This window comes from Leptodactylus fuscus, chromosome 4 (genome assembly GCF_031893055.1).
Source record: "Leptodactylus fuscus isolate aLepFus1 chromosome 4, aLepFus1.hap2, whole genome shotgun sequence".
Taxonomy (NCBI): domain Eukaryota; kingdom Metazoa; phylum Chordata; class Amphibia; order Anura; family Leptodactylidae; genus Leptodactylus; species Leptodactylus fuscus.
In genome coordinates, this window is record NC_134268.1 from 96497713 (window position 1) to 96516446 (window position 18734).

The window sequence follows — 18734 nt, forward strand, 5'->3', positions numbered from 1 at the left end:
TATGACTCTGGATTAATTTGCCTTATATGAGTATGTAAACTGCAAACAACATTGGCCTGGAGCAACTCCATATTTTGAGAGGAATGGTGATAACAATGTTAAGAAATATTTTGCGTGTTCTGTCACCCAGGAAAGAACTAAATCACTAAAGACTTGTTTAATCAAGTCCACAAAACCTTTTTGGGTTTATGTATAACAATATCATGGTCAACTGTGTCGAATGGTGCAGATAGTACTTAAAGAATTAGTATGTTGCCTTTGCCTCTTTACCTGACAATGAGCAGGTCATTGAGTATTCAGATGAGTGCTGATTCAATGTTGTGTTTTTGCCTGAAGCCTGACTGAAAAGGGACATAGATGCCATCACCGGATAGATAGAAGCAGTCTTTTCTATAACTTTCCCTAGGAAGAGTAGGTTAGAGACAGCTCTGTAGCTATTCAAGGTATCTGGGTCCAAGGAGGCCTTTTTTAGAAGAAGCTTGATAACAGCTGCCTTCCATAGATCAGGGAAGATCCCACTCAGCATATAACAATTAAGGCCTGGTTCACATCTGCGTTGGTAATCCGTTTGGGGGAGTCTTCATAGGGACCCTCCCGAACGGACCACCGAACGCATTGGAAAGCGGTGTGCAGTGAAAGCACACGGACCCCATAGACTAAAATTACAACCACATACAGAGTATTGCTGTTTTCAGGAGTAATTGTTTAACAAACTGTGGGGTACTTTTTCTCCTTTAACCCCTTCTGAAAATAAAAACTTTGGGGATAAAGTGACATTTTAGTAATTTTTCATTTACACGTCCCAATGCTGCCATGTGTTCAAACATCAGTTTACTCCCACATGTGGTGTATTTGTGCTCTGAAGAAATTGCTCAACAAAATGTGAGATGAATTTTCTGCTTTAACCCTTTGGAAATGTGTTAATTTTAGTTCTAAATGAATGTATTAGTGAAAAAAAATTAAATGTCTAAATTTCACCGCCATATTGTTTTAATTCTTGTGAAGTGCTTAAAGGGTTAATAAACATTCCAAATGCTGTTTTGAATTGTTTGAGGGGTGTAGTTTTGAAAATGGGGTGATTTATGGGGGTTTCTAATATATAGGCCTTTATAATCCTTTTCTGAACTGAAGTGGTCTCTAAAAAATTAGTTTGGGAAGTTTTCTTGTAGATGTGGAAAATCGCTGTTAGCGTCCATTCACATGGAGTTTTTTGGTGCTGATTTTGGCGCTCAATCTGCGTCAAAATCCTTGTGGAAAAAAAGCCTACCATTCCTAGTGGAAAAAGAAACCCATTGAAGTCTGCGTTCGGCAAGTCCGTTCAAAATCAGTATTTAAAATCTTCAAAAACTGAACAGTCCGGATTAAAACCCATTGATTTCAATGGGTTTTAAAAGTCCGCATGTATGTTTGTGCCAATCCATTTTTGAGGGATTTTTTTAACATTGAGGTCTATGGAAAACGGATTACGTACTGATTACAAACTCATAGCAATCAGTTGGTGTCCGTTTCGCAATCCGTTTTCTCTGTACATGCGCAGAATTAAGAAGGGGAAAGAAAAAAAAATGGATTGGTCAAAAACGGACACAAACGGATTACAAACGGACACAAATGGTCAGTTTATTTGAATGGACACCCATTGACCAATGCATCATTCACACTTGCGCTCCTGTCCGCCCTTTGTGTTTCCGCCTAAATCCCCGGAAAAATTGCATAGGGATGGCTTGCCGGTGATCAGTTTAAAGGGGCTCTATCAGAAAAATCATGCTGCTAGAGCCCCACATATGAAGGCTATTCAGGCATCGGCAATGTTATATTAAACTACCCCCCCCCCCCGTTTTAAAAAAATAACCTAAAAAAGAATGTGCTCTACTTACGGATCGTGCACGCTGGGCGGGCATTCAGGGTGTGTCTTCATCTTCATCCCCGCCTCTTCTTGCTCCGATGTCCTCGGGTCCCGTCTTCTTCCAGCACTCGCTCGCGATCACTGATATGAAAAAACGGCCTGGGCGCATGCGCAGTAGCATGCGGCTTCTACTACGGCTACTGCGCATGCGCCCCGGCTATCACTGGCCGTTCGCAAGCGCTGGAAGAAGACGGGACCGGAGGACATCGGAGGAAGAAGAGGCGGGGATGAAGATGAAGACACACCCTGAATGCCCGCCCAGGGTGCACGTTCGGTAAGTAGAGCACATTCTTTTTTAGGTTATTATTTTAAAACGGGGGGGGTAGTTTAATATAACTTTACCGGTGCATGAATAGCCTTTTTAAAGGCTATGCACGCATATGTGGGGCTCTAGCAGCATGATTTTGCTGATAGAGCCCCTTTAAAAACCCATTCATTTGAATAGGTTTTTAAAGCAACCGCCAGTTTCCGTATGCAGTCTCTCCGCTGTGAAACTCTTTTTGTTGCACAGACACTGAGGGAGCCTTCACATGATGTTACGCTCCGCTCATTCTGAGCGTAAAAAGCAGCTCCCATTGATTTGAATGGGTGCCAGCATACGCTTGCTTCCCATTGAAATCAATGGGAGGCTTTTTTCCCTATTGCTTTCAATGTGATACACGCGTATCACATTGAAAGCAATAAGGAAAAGAGCCCGGTACTTTTTTTCCGTTATCGGACCAGCATCTCAGTTTAGAATCAGCATCAGGACATGCTGAACTGCTGACTGCTGGCGCAATGCTGGCTGGCACTGGAGCTGTGTATAAAGGAGCAACGGATCACAGGACGCCAGAGAGGGGTGCCCAGACCCTGCCCTCACTCGCAGTGCAGAGAGGATGGTGGAGCCCGGCCTGGTGTGAGCGGTGTGCCACCGTGACAGACGGTATGTGCGTGTCACTGCAGCCGCAGCATCAGGGGGTGACGTCCGGCTTCACCGTGTCCTCCCGGCACTGGGATGTGCAGCCCAGCCGCTGACAAGCTTGTGCTCACCGACAATCACCGCAATCCCCAAGTCAACCCACGTCCCGACCCCGTCACCATCCTCTCCACACCGCGAATGATGGCAGGGTCTGGGCGCCCCTATTTGGTGTCCTGTGATCCGCTGCTCCTTTATACACAGCTCCAGTGCCAGCCAGCATCGGGTCAGAAATTCAGCATGTCCCGATGCTGATGCTGAACTGTGATGCTGGCCTGATAACGGAACAGTACCAAAAAGCCTCACATTGATTTCAATGGGTAGTGCACGAATGCCGGCACCCATAGTAATCAATGGGAGCTGCTTTTTACACGCTCATTCTGCACTAATTTTACGTTCAGAATGAGCGCAGCGTAACATCGTGTGAAAAAAAAAGGTTTTCCGTGGAGAGGCTGCAGGCGGACCCTGGCAGTTTGCTTTAAAAACCCATTCAAATGAATGGGTTTTTAAACTGACTGCCGGCAAGCCATCCCTGTGCAATATTTCCAGGGATTTAGGTGTAAACTAGAGATGAGCGAACACTGTTCAAAACAGCCGTTTCGAATAGCACTTTCCCATAGAAATGAATAGAAACGTCCATTCATTTCTATGGAAACGGTTCTAACCGTTGTTTCGAATAGTGTTTGCTCATCTCTAATGTAAACCCATAGGGTGGACAAGGGCGCAAGTGTGAACGCCACATAATCCGTCTAAACAAACGGATTTGGCTATCCGCTGTGTAACCGTTTGGAATCCTTTTTATACCAAACTGGAGGAAGCCACTGTAAACATATAGTAAGAGAGTAGCACAATGTAACAGCTGACAGAGATGCCCCCTAGCGGTAACTCACGTTATTCTAAACATTTTGTGTGTCATTTTGGAGGCTGAGGTAATTTTTTTAGTAGGGCTATTCAGGCTATTTATCGGAACTTGTGCATAAAGTGACCTTCCTTGAGGTACAGCATGTGTCGCACATTACGTGTGTGGTAAATACATCTGCGGCCATTAGTAACTATTGTGTATGAGCTGCCACGGGTGAGTCTGGTGGTCTTGGGGTCGGCGCACACGCAGCGGGTAACCAGAGACAAAGAGAGGGGGTTGCAGGGTGTACATATCCAGCTGTTGTGAGCAGCTGCCGCCCGGGATGCGAGCAGCAGGTGCAGGCACAGCCAATGGGCAGCAGCGGGACAGCCTGTTCCCGCCCATCCCTAGGGAGGAGTTCCCTGCCCGGCCGGTCGCTCTTAATGCAAAGCAAACAGGGAGCGGGGCTAGTCAGTGTGTAAGAGTAGGGGCGGCCAGTTGTGCGTAGCACAAGTCACAGGAGGAGTTCGGAGCCCGTGCTGATTTCTCCGGCGCCCGCCTATCTACCTCACGGCAGCTGCAGACGACTCTCCGCTCTGCCGCCACTCTGCTGCTACTGACAACCAAGGGAATTGTTACAGACGGCGGCGGCGACGACGGGATAAACGGTTCACCTGTCTGCAGTGCATGAGTTGCGGCGTCTCCTGAGTGCAAGGTGTACGCAGACGAGGAGTGGGCACAGGAAGGCGGCATCCCACAAGATGCACACTACCCAGAAAGATACCACCTACACCAAGATCTTCGTCGGAGGGCTTCCCTACCACACCACGGACTCCAGCCTCAGGAAGTACTTCGAGGTGTTCGGAGACATAGAGGAGGCGGTGGTGATCACTGACAGACAGACTGGCAAATCCAGAGGCTATGGCTTTGTAAGTGTGCACGGGGGGTCCTTGTGTTTAGCGGCGAGCCCAGGCCCGAGGTCAGAGCTCCCCTATAGTAGTCCCTCAGGCTGCCGTCACGTGACCACTGCCCTGCCAGGTACACTGTGGGGAAGGCAGGTGAGCCGGAGCTGAAGTGCCGCAGGTCAAACAGAAAGTAATTGTTAATATGGAAAGTAGCCCAAACACACAGCTCCCCTCCCACCCACCTCACCTAGTGCTCCGGAGCACCTGGGACACAGCCCTCCCCTGGCCCTGCCTCTGCCACTCGGGAGTCTTTGCTTATTCACACACAGCTTCTGGCACTCATCACACTGGCATGACAATGATTCCCGGTCAGCACTGCTACCTGTTCACACTGACATGACTTGCTGCTTTTATGGCTCTGCTATTCCTCAGCATTAAGTCTTCTCCCACATCACAATGATCAGCTAGTTATTTACTGTCATGGGCGCTGCTGAGCTGTTTACTGCCCCATGTACATCCAAGCCAGCTCTTTGTATTGAGGGTGATGTCTTAAAGTTTTGCTGGAGTGTACAGACCATTGTGTGAGGCCCAGCACATGCTCTGGCCCTATGGCGGGGCAGTAATAAGGGGCATCAGTTACCTTGTGAGTACTACTAGGGGTAATAAGGGGCATCAGTTACCTTGTGAGTACTACTAGGTGACCCCTCTTCTGCGGCTAGTTTTGATATTGCCAATTCTGCGATTACATTGGGTATGTTCAAGTGCAAGTGGTAGCAATCCTGCCATGTGGGAACGGCTTTTCATGTAACTAGTCTTCTGTAGCCCTTCTTGGTATATTGTTTGTACGTATCACCATAACAATGTGGAAAGTATCTATAGGGACTGCAATGCCATTAGCATAACTTGTTTGAACCTCCTTCCACTGACTTGTAATGGCTTTCCATGAGTTACTTCCTTAAGGCTATCCCTGTATATAAACGCTGGGGTATTTTGTCATTATAGACTTGTTTATATATAAATACAATCCTTTTGTCTCTTTATTCTAGGTTACAATGGCTGACAGAGCTGCAGCAGAAAGAGCCTGTAAAGACCCCAACCCTATCATTGATGGGAGAAAAGCCAATGTGAATCTTGCGTACCTAGGAGCCAAACCCCGCATAATGCAGCCAGGTTTGATTTAGCCTGAAACATATAATGTGTATGCATGGTATTTGCAAGGTTATAAGGTATAGGTAGTTTACATATTTGTTTGCTTTTTTTTCTCCATCAGGTTTTGCATTTGGGGTCCAGCAAATTCACCCTGCTCTTATTCAAAGGCCTTTTGGGTAAGTCAAGCATGTGTAATGACTTATGAACACAGTGTGATCCATAGAGTCTGTGCAAGTCACCAGACATATAGCACAATATGCAGCTGGTGTTCTAGGATACCGTAGGTCATTCTGAAGCCCAATTCCCATTTGTATCCTTCAGCACTCTGCTAATGCCGAATATTAATAGGTTACACCAAGCTGAGAGCTGCTCTGTAATTGTTTAATATGTTTGTCCACCATGAATTCTCCCCCCCCCCCATTACATAAGACAATTTGGGTGGCATCATGGAAAACCCAATATCCCGTTTTCATGGCCCAGTATGTTTCTAAGATTTAGATAACTTTCATCTTTCCAGTGGAGGACATCTGTTGGACCCGTGTGTGCAGCGGATCATTTCCAGTGTTGCTCAATGTTATCTATCTCTTTCTGATCTGACAGGGGTCGTTTACAGTTAAGATAACTGATGGCAAGGATTTGATGATAAGAGATGGAATAGTTCTATTTGGAATTAATCTGTGTTACCAGTAGACTCAGAAAACAAGCTAAATGGTGATTAAAGATGCATGTATGTTGGCTGGTTGGTTTTTATTTTTATTTTTTAGTGTATATTAGCTCCTAGATTTGTGTGCCTTTTACATTACAGCGATGAAGTGGTTTTCACAGCTAAACTGTGTGGTGTTTTTTCTTTTTTTTTTTCTTTTAAGTCCTAGTGAACACTGCGTTGTTTGGGGTTGGGAGGGAGCCTTGACTTGTGTTTATTTTGTTGAGGAGTGTTGACTTTGCTATGGGGAGCAAAGGGCCCTTCTTGGCTCTTGCTTCAAAGTTACAGCTTGTTACTCCTATTTATTTTATTTTTTTTTTTTTTTTAACCATACATTGTGGTGATTTGATATTTTCCTTTATTTTTATTTTTTTCTTTTTGCTGTGACGTTTACTTTGAACTTTTCAGCTTGCATGCTCCACACGTTTCTTTTCGTTTGGTTCTCTGATTAACCATGTGTTCAGTTGGGCTTTCTAATGTCATTTTTCTTTTTTTCTTTTTTTTTTTAATTTGCCATAGCTGTAAATTGATTCTCTTTACAATGGATCCAAACCAATCTACAAATTAATTAAATGTAGAACTTTTTGAATTCGAGCAACAATTTCCTGTAGTTGGTGTATATAATGCCCGTTTTATGTGGTACAGTTGCGCGTGTGTATAGATTTTTATTTTTATTTTTTTTGCTATTGGCTTGATTGACTTTTTAAAGTTGTAATCCAGAAATTTGTTTGAAACGTTTTACTTGGTTATTTTGCCAACCATATGATGTAAACTGGTAATGTTCTGTCATCAGATATAAGAATTATACAGGTTCTCCAGGCTAAAAATATTGAATATTGACTGGATGACTGTAAATTTCCTTTTGAATGGGTACCAAGCTGCATTGACTCAGTATTACCGCTGCTCAGAACAGAGTTGGCTGCTGCTGAGTAAAACTGATCAATGGGGGTGGCAAGTGTCAGAACCCCAAAGACGATATTGGTGACCTTTCTTTGGGATAGATCATTAATATTAAAAAAAAATTATTTTTTTTTGGTGCTGGAGTACCCCTTTAAATAATATTAAGGCATAGGATGGCAACTTTAACCAACTGCCTTTTTATTTTATTTTTTCCCTCTGCTGTATGCTCTAAGCCTTCTGGTAAGGTTTTGTGATTAAATACACTCTAAAGAAATATCTTGTGTACAGGAACATTTTGGAAGCATTAAGTAAGTGTACCAATGTTTCTAGTATCTGTCTCAAGAATGGTTTTTGTTTTTTCTTCTCGCTTTCCTAGGACTGCTGTAGTTTAGCCTTTAAATAGTGTATATCTGACAGCTGCTGGTTATACTCGTATAGGATTAAAAAAAAAACTTAGTTGATCCAGGTTATGTGCTTTATAATCTGAAGCACAGATTCCCAAGTTTATGGAAAGTGTGTGTGTGTGTGTGTGTGTGTGTGTGTGTGTGTGTGTGTGTGTGTGTGTGTGTCATTGTTTGGCTAGGTTATAATCAAATATTTAATTCCAGCGATCTTTCCCTCCTTATTTTTATTGTCTAGGTTACATGCTTGACCTTCAACGTTGGTCAGTGTTCACTTTGGCCATATAAAGACATTTTACACTGATGGCCCCTTCTCATATGTCAATTCAAAAATAGCCCTAATGCAGCCAACCCTGTCAATCACTAACAGTGGAACAGGAGTAGTGGAACAGGAGTTCGGGGACGTCCTACATACTTCACCTAAGTGCATAGTGTAGAGATAATGCTGGAATCTGCCTTCACTGAGGAGATTGCTTTGGGGATGTAAGGGTTACACTTGGAATAGTTGTACATCTCGGTTACATTACTGCATGGGGCATGGCAACGCTAGCTTTGTTTGCCAGCCTAACTTGCAGCATGCTGTATTTGTGCTGCAGTTCTCAGTTACCTAGTTAAGTTAATATTTACAAAAAGGAAATCCCTTACAGAGACTGTATGATACATCATACATAGTACAATAGTATTGTAGCACTGAAGCTGTTTACGTGACATGGTTCTGTTTTTATAGGATGTCTTTATTGCATTACCTACCCCAAGCACGCACACATGCATTTATTTGTAAGGACTATTTTGGCACTCTGCTTTACCATCTTTGCTATTTACCATCCTGTCTAGACTAGTCTATGGAGTTTTAGCAGTCGTTTGAGGACTGTTCACATTAAAAGTTCAAGCTGTCAGGCAGTCTACCAGTATGAGGCACATTAGCCACTCTGCCCATTCTAGCAATCCTCCTATAGATATAGCCAAGTAGTGCAATTAATTGATAAGAGATCAGGAGTCTGATATAGTATTGTCTTGTCCTCATGTTTCTGATCAATAGCAGGTATTGATTTACAAAGAGCGCATACACCAAATAAATGGCTGAGGCTAGAGTCACACAACACAACTATTCGTACATGAAACTTTGTTCGTGTATTGGCCAGATTTATCGGCCTGTTCTTTGTCAGGAGCAGGACTCCTACCAATTTCAGTATGACATACTTTGCCCCTGGGAGACGGGTTACTGGCCAGCCAATGTAATATGTATGTATTATCTGGCACCCAGTTATTGCAACTGTCAGACTCCAAATTGGACCCTAAGGAATGGGAGCTGGTAACAAACATCCTATAACTATTCTTCTGACTCCCCTATACACATGCACACTTGGTTCAGCTGACTGACCTTGTGTTCAGCCTTGCAAGGGGAAGAATCTCCTGCCAAATATCTATTGCTAGTCTTCCCCCAACCTCTATTGTTTTGGGGAGTCAGAAGGCTCATGCACATTAGGTGGTCAGTTGGTCCTCAGACGATTTGGGCCACTCTAATTTAATGTGTATAGTCGGCTGTAAGGGACTTGGACGTTTGTAGACTCACATATTATTTAATGCTTGTCAAAAAGCATCAACTGAAACTACAGTACACTTGGAAGCAGAAATGTCTCTGCATAGATTATAGACTTGTCATCTTCTTGTAACTGTACACTTGCACTTTGCGTTATAGACGGAGTGTTTTTCCTTCTCTGCATACTGCTTTCATTCACTGACTGAACATTCAGACTTTAATAATAAGTTATTTATGTAGCACCAACATATTTCATGGCACATTACAAATCTGAAGGTACACGACCAGACAGTGTTTGACATTACAATGTGTCAAAAATGAACAATGAGTGAGTGCCCTGCTCACAAGAGCTTAGTCTAAAGCTTTTAGTGAAACATATTAAAAATCTATTTCAAACTAGCACTACTATAAAATAAATAGTCCTCTTGCATTGACTTGATGCAGTAAACTGTGCGTTTTAAGGGTAGTACTCCTGTAGTGGTATGTAGAGGGAAGGAGCAATCTGCTCTGTAAAACTTGAGGGTTTCTATGGTTTGGACAAGTTAAAACTGATTCCCAACAGCCATGTCATATGCTGTGTTGGGTGTTGCGGTGAGGGGGGGGGGGGGGGTTGTCTTGTTTTTTTTTTTTGTTTTTTGTTTTTTTTGGGGGGGTTGTCTCTAGCTAAAGGTTTAGCAAGTATGAGATATATTTCTGTATCCGCTCTGTGCATAGAATTGGATGAATCTTGATGTCCATGTTCATTGCTTACAGAAAGATATTTCCAGTTATTGATGTGCTGAACTATATGGGTGTTTTTGTCTAACCCTAGGTTTCTTTAGACTCCCCCCACATACATTTTCTTATTTGTCTGACTGAGAAGTAAAGCAAACCAGCTGACTCGAAACTTGAAGTTTTAGTTGCCGGGTATTTAAATCCATTTGCCTTTACCTCCTTGTAACAGTGTGATGCACACATTTGAGATCTCATGCTATGGAGTGTGGCATAGCATCTGAAAAGCTTCAACACTACAGCATTGGACAAGTTTTCTGCACTGTTGTGAATGTGTGACTCTGCTGTGTATTCCACCACTTAAGTTCTTTTGTCGCCTGCCTATGTTTTCAAGAGATATTAGAGGGTGACTAAGGTTGCAGAGATTAATGTGTGCCGAGTCTGCAGAGTATTTGTAGGGTTGCCACGATAACATTTATCATAAAATTGACATCTAAATAAACTTGAATTCTTGACAATATATGAAAAACATCATAAAAACCAAACCTTTATGATGTGATAACAATTTGCTGGGATGTTCTCAATCACTTGCTATTGAACGATCAGGTTTATATAATAGATTTTATAGAATTAAAGTAAATTGTATGAGAACAATGTTTCTGCTTCACGTTCATTTTGGTTAGTCTTATTTCTATTGTGGCAACCCTATGCAGATAATAACCACTAAATTTGATTTTGGGAATATTGAACACACGGGAAAAACTTCAGGTGTACTATCTTCTTTGCTCTTCCTCTACTAAATGTAATATATATATTCTTTGTTCCCATAGGATTCCGGCACATTATGTATATCCTCATGCTTTTGTGCAACCGGGAGTGGTAATTCCGCATGTCCAGCCCACAGCTGCTACTGCCGCAGCATCTACAAGTCCATACATCGACTACGCTGGAACTGCCTACGCCCAGTACTCTGCTGCTGCCGCCGCCGCTGCTGCCGCCGCCGCCTATGATCAATACCCATATGCAGCTTCACCAGCTGCAGCTGGATATGTCACCACTGCAGGTTATGGCTATGCAGTTCAACAGCCACTTACTGCTGCAGCCCCAGGAACTGCTGCAGCAGCTGCCGCTGCTTTTGGTCAGTACCAACCACAACAATTGCAGGCTGACCGTATGCAGTAGCACTTAGACTGATGAAGAAATTCTCCATAATATCTATTCTTGTTTTCTGCCTTCCAGTTTCTGTAGATATGACCATATCAGAATAGGCTAAATGGCTTTAAGGAGAAACAAACCGTTATTGGACAGAGAAAATAATTCCAACTTCTCATTGTAGTAGGCATCCAAGTTGCTTTAGGAGAAGGAAGGTGTGTTTCAGGCATATTCAGAATTTTTTTTTTTTCTTTTTTCCTTCAGTCACAACCCATAAACTATACAGAATTTATTTTTATATCAGGGAAAGAAACTGCCTTTTACTAATTTGAAAGAACTTTTTTTTTCCCCCCTTTTACGATGTTTAAACCAGGGAAATATCAAACAGCAATATGTAGCCTGTACAAAGTAAAATGTTCAAAGCACAAGCTGACCTCTTGTATTGTACAATGGTGAGAGACATGCGGTTAGCATCAGCGTGTTGGAGGCACATGGCCTACTGGTCGCATGACGGATAGGCACCAAAGCTATTTTCTCAACTGTCCTCTATGTAAGTGGAACTATGGAGCAAGTGATGTGGAATGAACGGGTGCAACAGCTGTACAGACAATCAATAACACAGACCGTTCTGGAGAGAACACATCACTTGTGCTTATTTGATGAGCTTGTCACATTCTAATCCCTCTCCCCATCCTGTTTCGCTTTTGGGAAACTAACTGCTGCTGTCAGCTATTCTGAATCTGAAATGGGATCAGCCCCTTACTACCACAGTCTTCTATTTTATTACACCTATTCATAGCTTATGAATGATGACAGGAAGATACTTGCAAAGGTTAACCCTTTAAGAATTTCTTTTTTTTTTTTCCTTTTAAATGCAAATAAAACAAGGGGTCGTTTATGGATTGTAAGGAACCGCTGAAAGTGTTTAAGTAATAACAAAGTGTTCATCAGTGAGTTTATACAACTTTTTTTTTTTTTTCTTTTGAAGTTCTTTAAGGGTTAATTCCAATGATTTGTATTGTGCCTTAACTGTAATGTTTATTGAAAGAAAACTATTTATTTATTTTGAAAGTTTTACTATGGTGCGCTCTAAAGAAGGGAACTTTAGATGCGTTAAAGATTATGTATTCATCTCATGGTATAAATTATTTAAGTAAGTTTAGATTTAGTAAATATTAATCTATTCAACGGAAATGTTGACTTGGATTTATTTAATTCTGAATGTGCACTGTGTAGTACTATCCCTACTTAACACTTTAGGATTTTATGTGACAGTAGACTTTTTTTTTTTTTTTTCCTCCCCCCTCCCTTGCCCCCTTCACTTTTCTTTAAATGAAGACCTCTTTAAGCAGTATATTTATACATTTCATTTATATGTTGGATATTTTTGTTTTTCTTTTTTTTGTTCTCCCCTCTATTAGAAGAAAAAAAAATGCTGCTTTATACGAAGACTTGTAAAACTGCAATACTTGGCAATTTTTATTCTCAACATAAACATGAATATTTTACACTGTAATGGGTTTTTATACTTGAACAGTTTCATACAAGGGAAGACAAGACAGCATCATTTTTATGGACATTTTGTCTAAATGTCACTGGATTTCTTTTTAAGTATTCAGAATACTAGCCAGTGTTACGTAATTGTAGACAAGAATCTTCAGACATATTATTTATTCATTGTTACTTTATAATAGTTAAGACCTATTAATTTCACTTGTATTAAATACAATAAAATATCTTATTGCATTGTAATTTTTATTTTTGTCTTGATGCACATCTGGTATGTTGAGACTCATTTGTGTAAGTAATGAAACATGAACACTTGTGGTCTGTATAGGCAGATGTTACACTGTGCAAACTACTTGCTTGACTGTAAATGATTGTCTAGTTGAAAAACTTAAAAAAGGGGTCCCAATGGTTAAAAACATGGTTTAAAAAAAAAAAAAAAACCTGCAAGATGCAATGTTGTCTTCACTAATCCACTACCATTCCTCTTCTTACTGGGTCCGCATTGGTCACTTCCAGTTTCCACCTCTCCATATTTACTGAGGTCATTTTCTGTTGCTGGCGGAGAGGTCACCGATCCAGCTAGTGATAATGTAGTAAACACCTCTTGTTTGGCAAGATGGAGTCAAGGTGGAGACCAGTAGGCATTTGGTCTGTGTCATAAATGGATCATGGAATCTGTGGTTAGTACAGCTGCTTTTATGGTTTTCAATCCATTGTGAGCATGTTTTAAAAACCATTCTGCGCAGGGCAACTCTTTATATATTTGTATAAACTGTGACTGTTCATGCAGCTGTTCAGATACAGTCTGAATATAGTAGGATTGTTTTCTGTATAATCTTAATATTTCTAAGCTAACAATGCAAAATTAAGTGTTTAAAAACAAATCCCATGCACATGCTATGTAAACACTAATGAAGTGTTCTTTGGGTTTTAAACTCACACATGACAATTATTGCTGCAGAACATCTGGATTTCAACCCTTGCAATGCAGAGGTTCTGCCAAAGGGGCTGTAGAGAAATCTGAAACCACAATTGCTGGCTCGGTTATGGCTTTTGCCATAGTAATTTTTGAGGGTAAATGGCTGAATTTGATGGACCTGTCTTGAAATACTATTCTGTACTAAGTACTGATCAACATGGAGAAAGTGTATTTTAAGATGGATTGGTAAAAACAACCCAACTAGTTAATTGTCAGCAGCAAATTTCCCTGTGCTTTTGGCTGCCCAGCTCATTGTATTTGCATAGTAGAATGTATTTCTTTAGATGACTTATTGCTACAAATGTAGGTGTGGTATTGTAATGACAGGGTAAACATGGTGCTACCTGCAGAGGAGTTCCTATTTGTGCAGATTGGAAGTAAACTAAATCTTGGATAGAAGATACTTTAAGTGGCATTTATCATGGTTACTGGTCTGCTCCTGTAATGTGCTAATGTTTCATTATCACCGAGGTTACAAGATACAATTTCATTTTGGCGTATCTCCATATACTGTGCTGAGAACATTCTATTCCTACTTTGTCAGCCAGCAATGACACTGCCCCGGCTTTCTGTACTCTTTGAAATTTAGTCTCATTTTGTTTGAACTATATTTATACTTGAAGGGTCTGAATAATGCTGCATCTGAATATCTGATGGCATTGTCAGGGTGAAATGAACTGTGGCTTCATCACATCTTCTGGATCTTGTATTCCTCATAGCACCAAGTTCCACTGTTAGGCCTGCTCCTTAATGGCTGATATTTAATGAATGAACTGTGGAGCAGCCAGCAGAGTTGATGGAGAACACAATATCTTAGCTTCAGGCAATTTTTTTTTTCTTTTTTTATTCTTAAAAGCTTTTCTTTGTCATGAACACTGCTGCTTTACAAAATATGAGATCTGTGTACATTACCTCCACTACATTCATACTTACTGGATTTAGAAACTGAGCAGGTGTATGTGTCCTGTAAAATAGTGGGCATTAGAGCGCCGTACTGTAACACTCATAGATGTGAGATTCTAGAGTATTCAGCTGACACATTTTATGCTTACAGTAGTCTGGAGATGTTGGTAATGCAACATTGCTGTATTATAGATGCTTGTTTCTCAAACATGTGCATAAGGCCATAACAGAGTTTTTCTTGGGTATTTTATGTCCTTACTCTGGAGTTGTGCACCCCACCAATCTGCTATTCAGCTGATCTGTGCCACTTTCTATTGACTGCCATTTAGTCCCATTCACTTAAATGGAGACTAAATTCTGCAAGAGTTCTGGGACCAGGTACTGTACAATGGATGCAATTGTACAGTGAGGCGGAGACCATCCTTACACAATTTCTGATCTCTCTCCAATCTCCAGTTAATGACATGCAAACTGATTGATACCTAGAGAAGACAACATGGTCAACCAATAAGGATGGGTTGTCAATAGTAAAATCCCAGGAAATTCTCTTCAAGGCCTAATGTTATACACCTGTATAGGAAAGGTTAAAAAAAAAAAAGCTACCAGCAGATATAGTTGGGGAAAAAAAAAAATGCAGTAAGTGAATTTAAGCACAGCTGGATAAACACATCCTAAGATAAAATGGTGTGGAGATTTGATGGACTATGGGGTCTTTTTCTGCAATTAAATTTCTATATTTCTATGTCTTCTGTCTGTTAAAACAGCTGATCTATCCTAAGAATAGATCACCATGAGTGAAATCTCAGAAAACCCATTTAATATTAGGAATAGTAATTGACTTGTCTCCCTTTTTATAGTGGTTCTCAAGACAGCAACCCTTTAGGCTTCATTCAGATTGTATTGATGTGGTGCATTTAGGCTGTATTTACAGGTCATTGTACATAGTCTAAACACTACTTCAAAACTTACGCTAGGTTCACACCTGCGTTCTGATCTCCGTTCTGTGGTTTCCATCTTCTGCATGCAAGAAGACGGAAACCACAGACCGGGTGCGGCGGTGAGCGTTTTATGCTCTCCAACGCGAAACCGTTTTTTAAAATCTGGACACAGAGTACTGCATGTCCGACTCTTTGCGTCCGGATGAAAAAACCCGATTTCACGGCGGAGAGCATAAAACGCTCACGGACGGACAGCTTTCTCACCCATTCAAATGAATGGGTGAGACACTCCTGCAGGTTTCCGTATCCTGCTCTGTTTTATGCGGACACCTGGGTGCAGATGTGAACGAGCCCTGAGTTTGTATGTTTTGTGTTTTGTTTTGTTTTTGTTTTTTTTGTTAAAATCGATGCATGTCTTTTTCCATGGCATGTTCCACGGTTCCTTCAATAGCATTCAGTGGGATGTGGAAAACTTGGATGAATAGTGTTTTGGGAGGAGTGCAGGCATCCTTTCTTGTATATTTCTTACTCAGAATACCAATGGGGAAAAAAAAAAAGAGAGAGCATGTGTCTATAGTCAATAAGGTCCATATATCTTGTCCGTCATTTACAGAACGATTTGCGCAAAAGATTGGAAAGGGACCCAGTAGTTGAACCCCACTACCGTCATTCGCCAAATTTTAAGTAAAGCTTCATTATGTAATGGAAACTTCTTGTAACTATATATCATTTTTTCCATTTAACCTAGAAGTGGAAATGTTGAGAGATTTATTAAATGTAATGCAGTATTTTTAATGCAGTTTGTGCCAACAATAAAAAGGAAGGCAGGCTGTGGGGCGTGCTCCAAAATTATTTGTTTTAAAAACCCAGTACCCTTACCTTAACCAAAGTTTCTAGACAGTGTTGATGATGATGGTCTATTTTTGCTGTCCAAATTATCTATTTTCATGATAGATAACGTTACATTTATCTACATTTGTGGCATAAAATGTTGATGCTAAGTGTGACACACACGAGGGTTTTTAAGGGAAAAACTTTGTGCAAAATTTATCATACCATAAGCAACAATACCAGAGGCTCCCAAAATGTTTCTCCTTTTGCCAGTATTGATGATTCTCTCACACTGCTGCTTGTTGAACGTACATATTGAAAGACTTTTCCAACGTATACCTCCACCAACAGATTATGTATGCCCCTGTGCGGGCATACTGTGGCACTTTCTACCCATTGAGTCGTTTGTTTTGTTTTTTTTTGTTTTTTTGTCTGTACAGTAAATGGGTAAATAAATGGCACTGTTTCAACAAAATTCTGTAAATGAATAGTATAGCCAATTACTGATAACGTTATCAGAGAGTAATGTGTCTGTTCTTTCCCTGCTGTTTTTTTTTTTACATCCCTACCTCTACTAAACTATCTTTAACTTTGAAAATCACTGTCTCAAGGCCTGCGTGTCATGTGACTGAGATGACTCGCATCTATAGAAGTCTATGGAGCGAGTAGGCAGAGGAGTGGTCAGAAACTCACTTAGTCTGTTGCTGGCACTGGATATGAAGCTTTTTGTCACAACCAAAGTACTGTACTCTCATCAGAACAGGGCAGTACTAATTTACATTTGTCCAATGTGATTCTGGGTAACGAGTCTCCTATACCTGCTGTGTATGGTAGCTAGTCTGCATTTACTAGTTACAGAGAAATAAAAGTTATAGATCTAAGCATGCAGAGGGGGAAACTACTTAAGGCTAAGGCCCCATGGGACAATTTGCAGCACTAAAGCGTTGCAGGAAAGAACGCAGCGAGAACACATCGCAGTTCTTCCTACAGCGCGTTGAACAGAAAGTTTGCAGAGTTTTCCTCCGTGGACTTTGTTACTATTATATCTTTATCTGCGGTTTGGAACTGATAGTGGGCCTCGGATTCGCATGAATCCCATCCACTTTGCAGATACTGTAAAATGCTGCGTGGTTTTTTTTTTGTTTTTTTTTTGTTTTTTTTTTGTTTTTGTTTTTTTTTTTATTTTGGCCTAAAACCGCTGAATGGAAGTCATAAAACGTCTAAAAATTGTGTTATTGCTTGAGCACAAAAACTGTCCAAATTTGGTATTCCCGTGATCAATCTGGCCCACAGAATATAGGTAACATCATTTTTGATGCACGTTGATGTTTGTAAAAGCAAATACAGTTTTGGGGGTTTTTTTTTTTTTTTTTTTTTCCAGTTTCTCAGTATATCTTATAGAATATTAAATTGTATTATTATGATGTACATTTTGTTCCACAAAGAAAAGGTAAAAGTTATGGCTATATGAAGTCAGAGTAATAAAAATGTAAAAATTTAAAAAAAAGTGGCAGTAAAGGGTTAAATTTCCTTCACAGTGTTACTATTGTGGATCAGAGGGTTAACTTTTAAGCGAGTAATCCTCTGTGACTATGGAAAGTATTGCCATGTCCTAATGATATAACTTTTTTTTTTTTTTTTTTTTTTTATGCAGTATTGTATGATTTTCAGATTGATGACATCATGACTGTATAATTAAAATAACACCTTCTAAATGACCTATTGTTCCGTGTGAAGGAAAGAAATGAGTGTCAGCAGAAGTGCTGTGAAATGGCTTTCGGTATAACAAATAGTGGGAACAAACTGTCAAGTCCCTTGTAAAATAGTTGTTTGCTTTATTTGTATTATAGGCTGCTTTATTTCAGATTTGAATCCCAAATCCATTATAAATTGTAGCTCTGGCTGGATCTCTTAATAAATGCTTCCAGTTTAGAAATTCTGACATTTTCATTATGTCATGTGCAATAAGACAATACAGCAAACTAAAAAAAAAAAAAGCTATATGATGCTTAGAAGTAGAGAATGTTTAAAGTGAAACATTAAGCATCGGAGTACAAATTTATTTTTTATTTTTTTTCAGTGTCATGAAATATAATCTATGTACCGTATATACTAGAGTATAAGCCGACCCGAATATAAGCCGACCCCCCCCCCCCCCTAATTTTACCACAAAAAAACTGGGAAAACTTATTGACTCGAGTATAAGCCGAGGGGGGGAAATGCAGCAGCTACTGGAAAATTTCAAAAATTAAAATGGTCGGAGTTTTTGGGTGCAGTAGTTGCTGGGGAAGGGGAGGGGGTGTTTTGGTTGTCTGTCTGCCCCTTCCCTGAGCTTGAGGACTTTTTTTTTTTTTTTTTTTTCCCCCCCACTTGGAATTCAGCCTGGCTGTATAGGCGTATCTGCAGTACCCCTT

At 40.6% G+C, this 18734-nt stretch overlaps 1 protein-coding gene across 2 annotated transcripts; it reads left to right on the forward strand.

The window, feature by feature from the left end:
- The first annotated feature begins 4157 nt into the window (after positions 1-4157).
- Positions 4158-12912, forward strand: RBM24 (RNA binding motif protein 24). Of its 2 annotated transcripts, none has more exons than XM_075270811.1 (4): positions 4158-4628; positions 5651-5774; positions 5875-5929; positions 10839-12912. In XM_075270811.1, the coding sequence occupies exons 1-4, from the start codon at positions 4461-4463 to the stop codon at positions 11188-11190; spliced, it is 699 nt and encodes a 232-aa protein (XP_075126912.1). In that variant the 5' UTR covers positions 4158-4460; the 3' UTR covers positions 11191-12912. The 2 variants fall into 2 exon arrangements, with proteins under 2 accessions (XP_075126912.1, XP_075126913.1); XM_075270812.1 differs by lacking the exon at positions 10839-12912 and adding an exon at positions 6354-6444.
- The last annotated feature ends 5822 nt before the right edge of the window (positions 12913-18734 follow it).

Bases quoted from the DNA above. Each gene is read 5' to 3' on its own strand.
- RBM24 (XM_075270811.1), top strand. From the start codon at position 4,461: ATGCACACTACCCAGAAAGATACCACCTACACCAAGATCTTCGTCGGA. The intron at 5,775-5,874 runs GTTTGATTTAGC...TTTCTCCATCAG, and splicing joins ACCCCGCATAATGCAGCCAG to GTTTTGCATTTGGGGTCCAG. The intron at 5,930-10,838 runs GTAAGTCAAGCA...TTGTTCCCATAG, and splicing joins CTTATTCAAAGGCCTTTTGG to GATTCCGGCACATTATGTAT.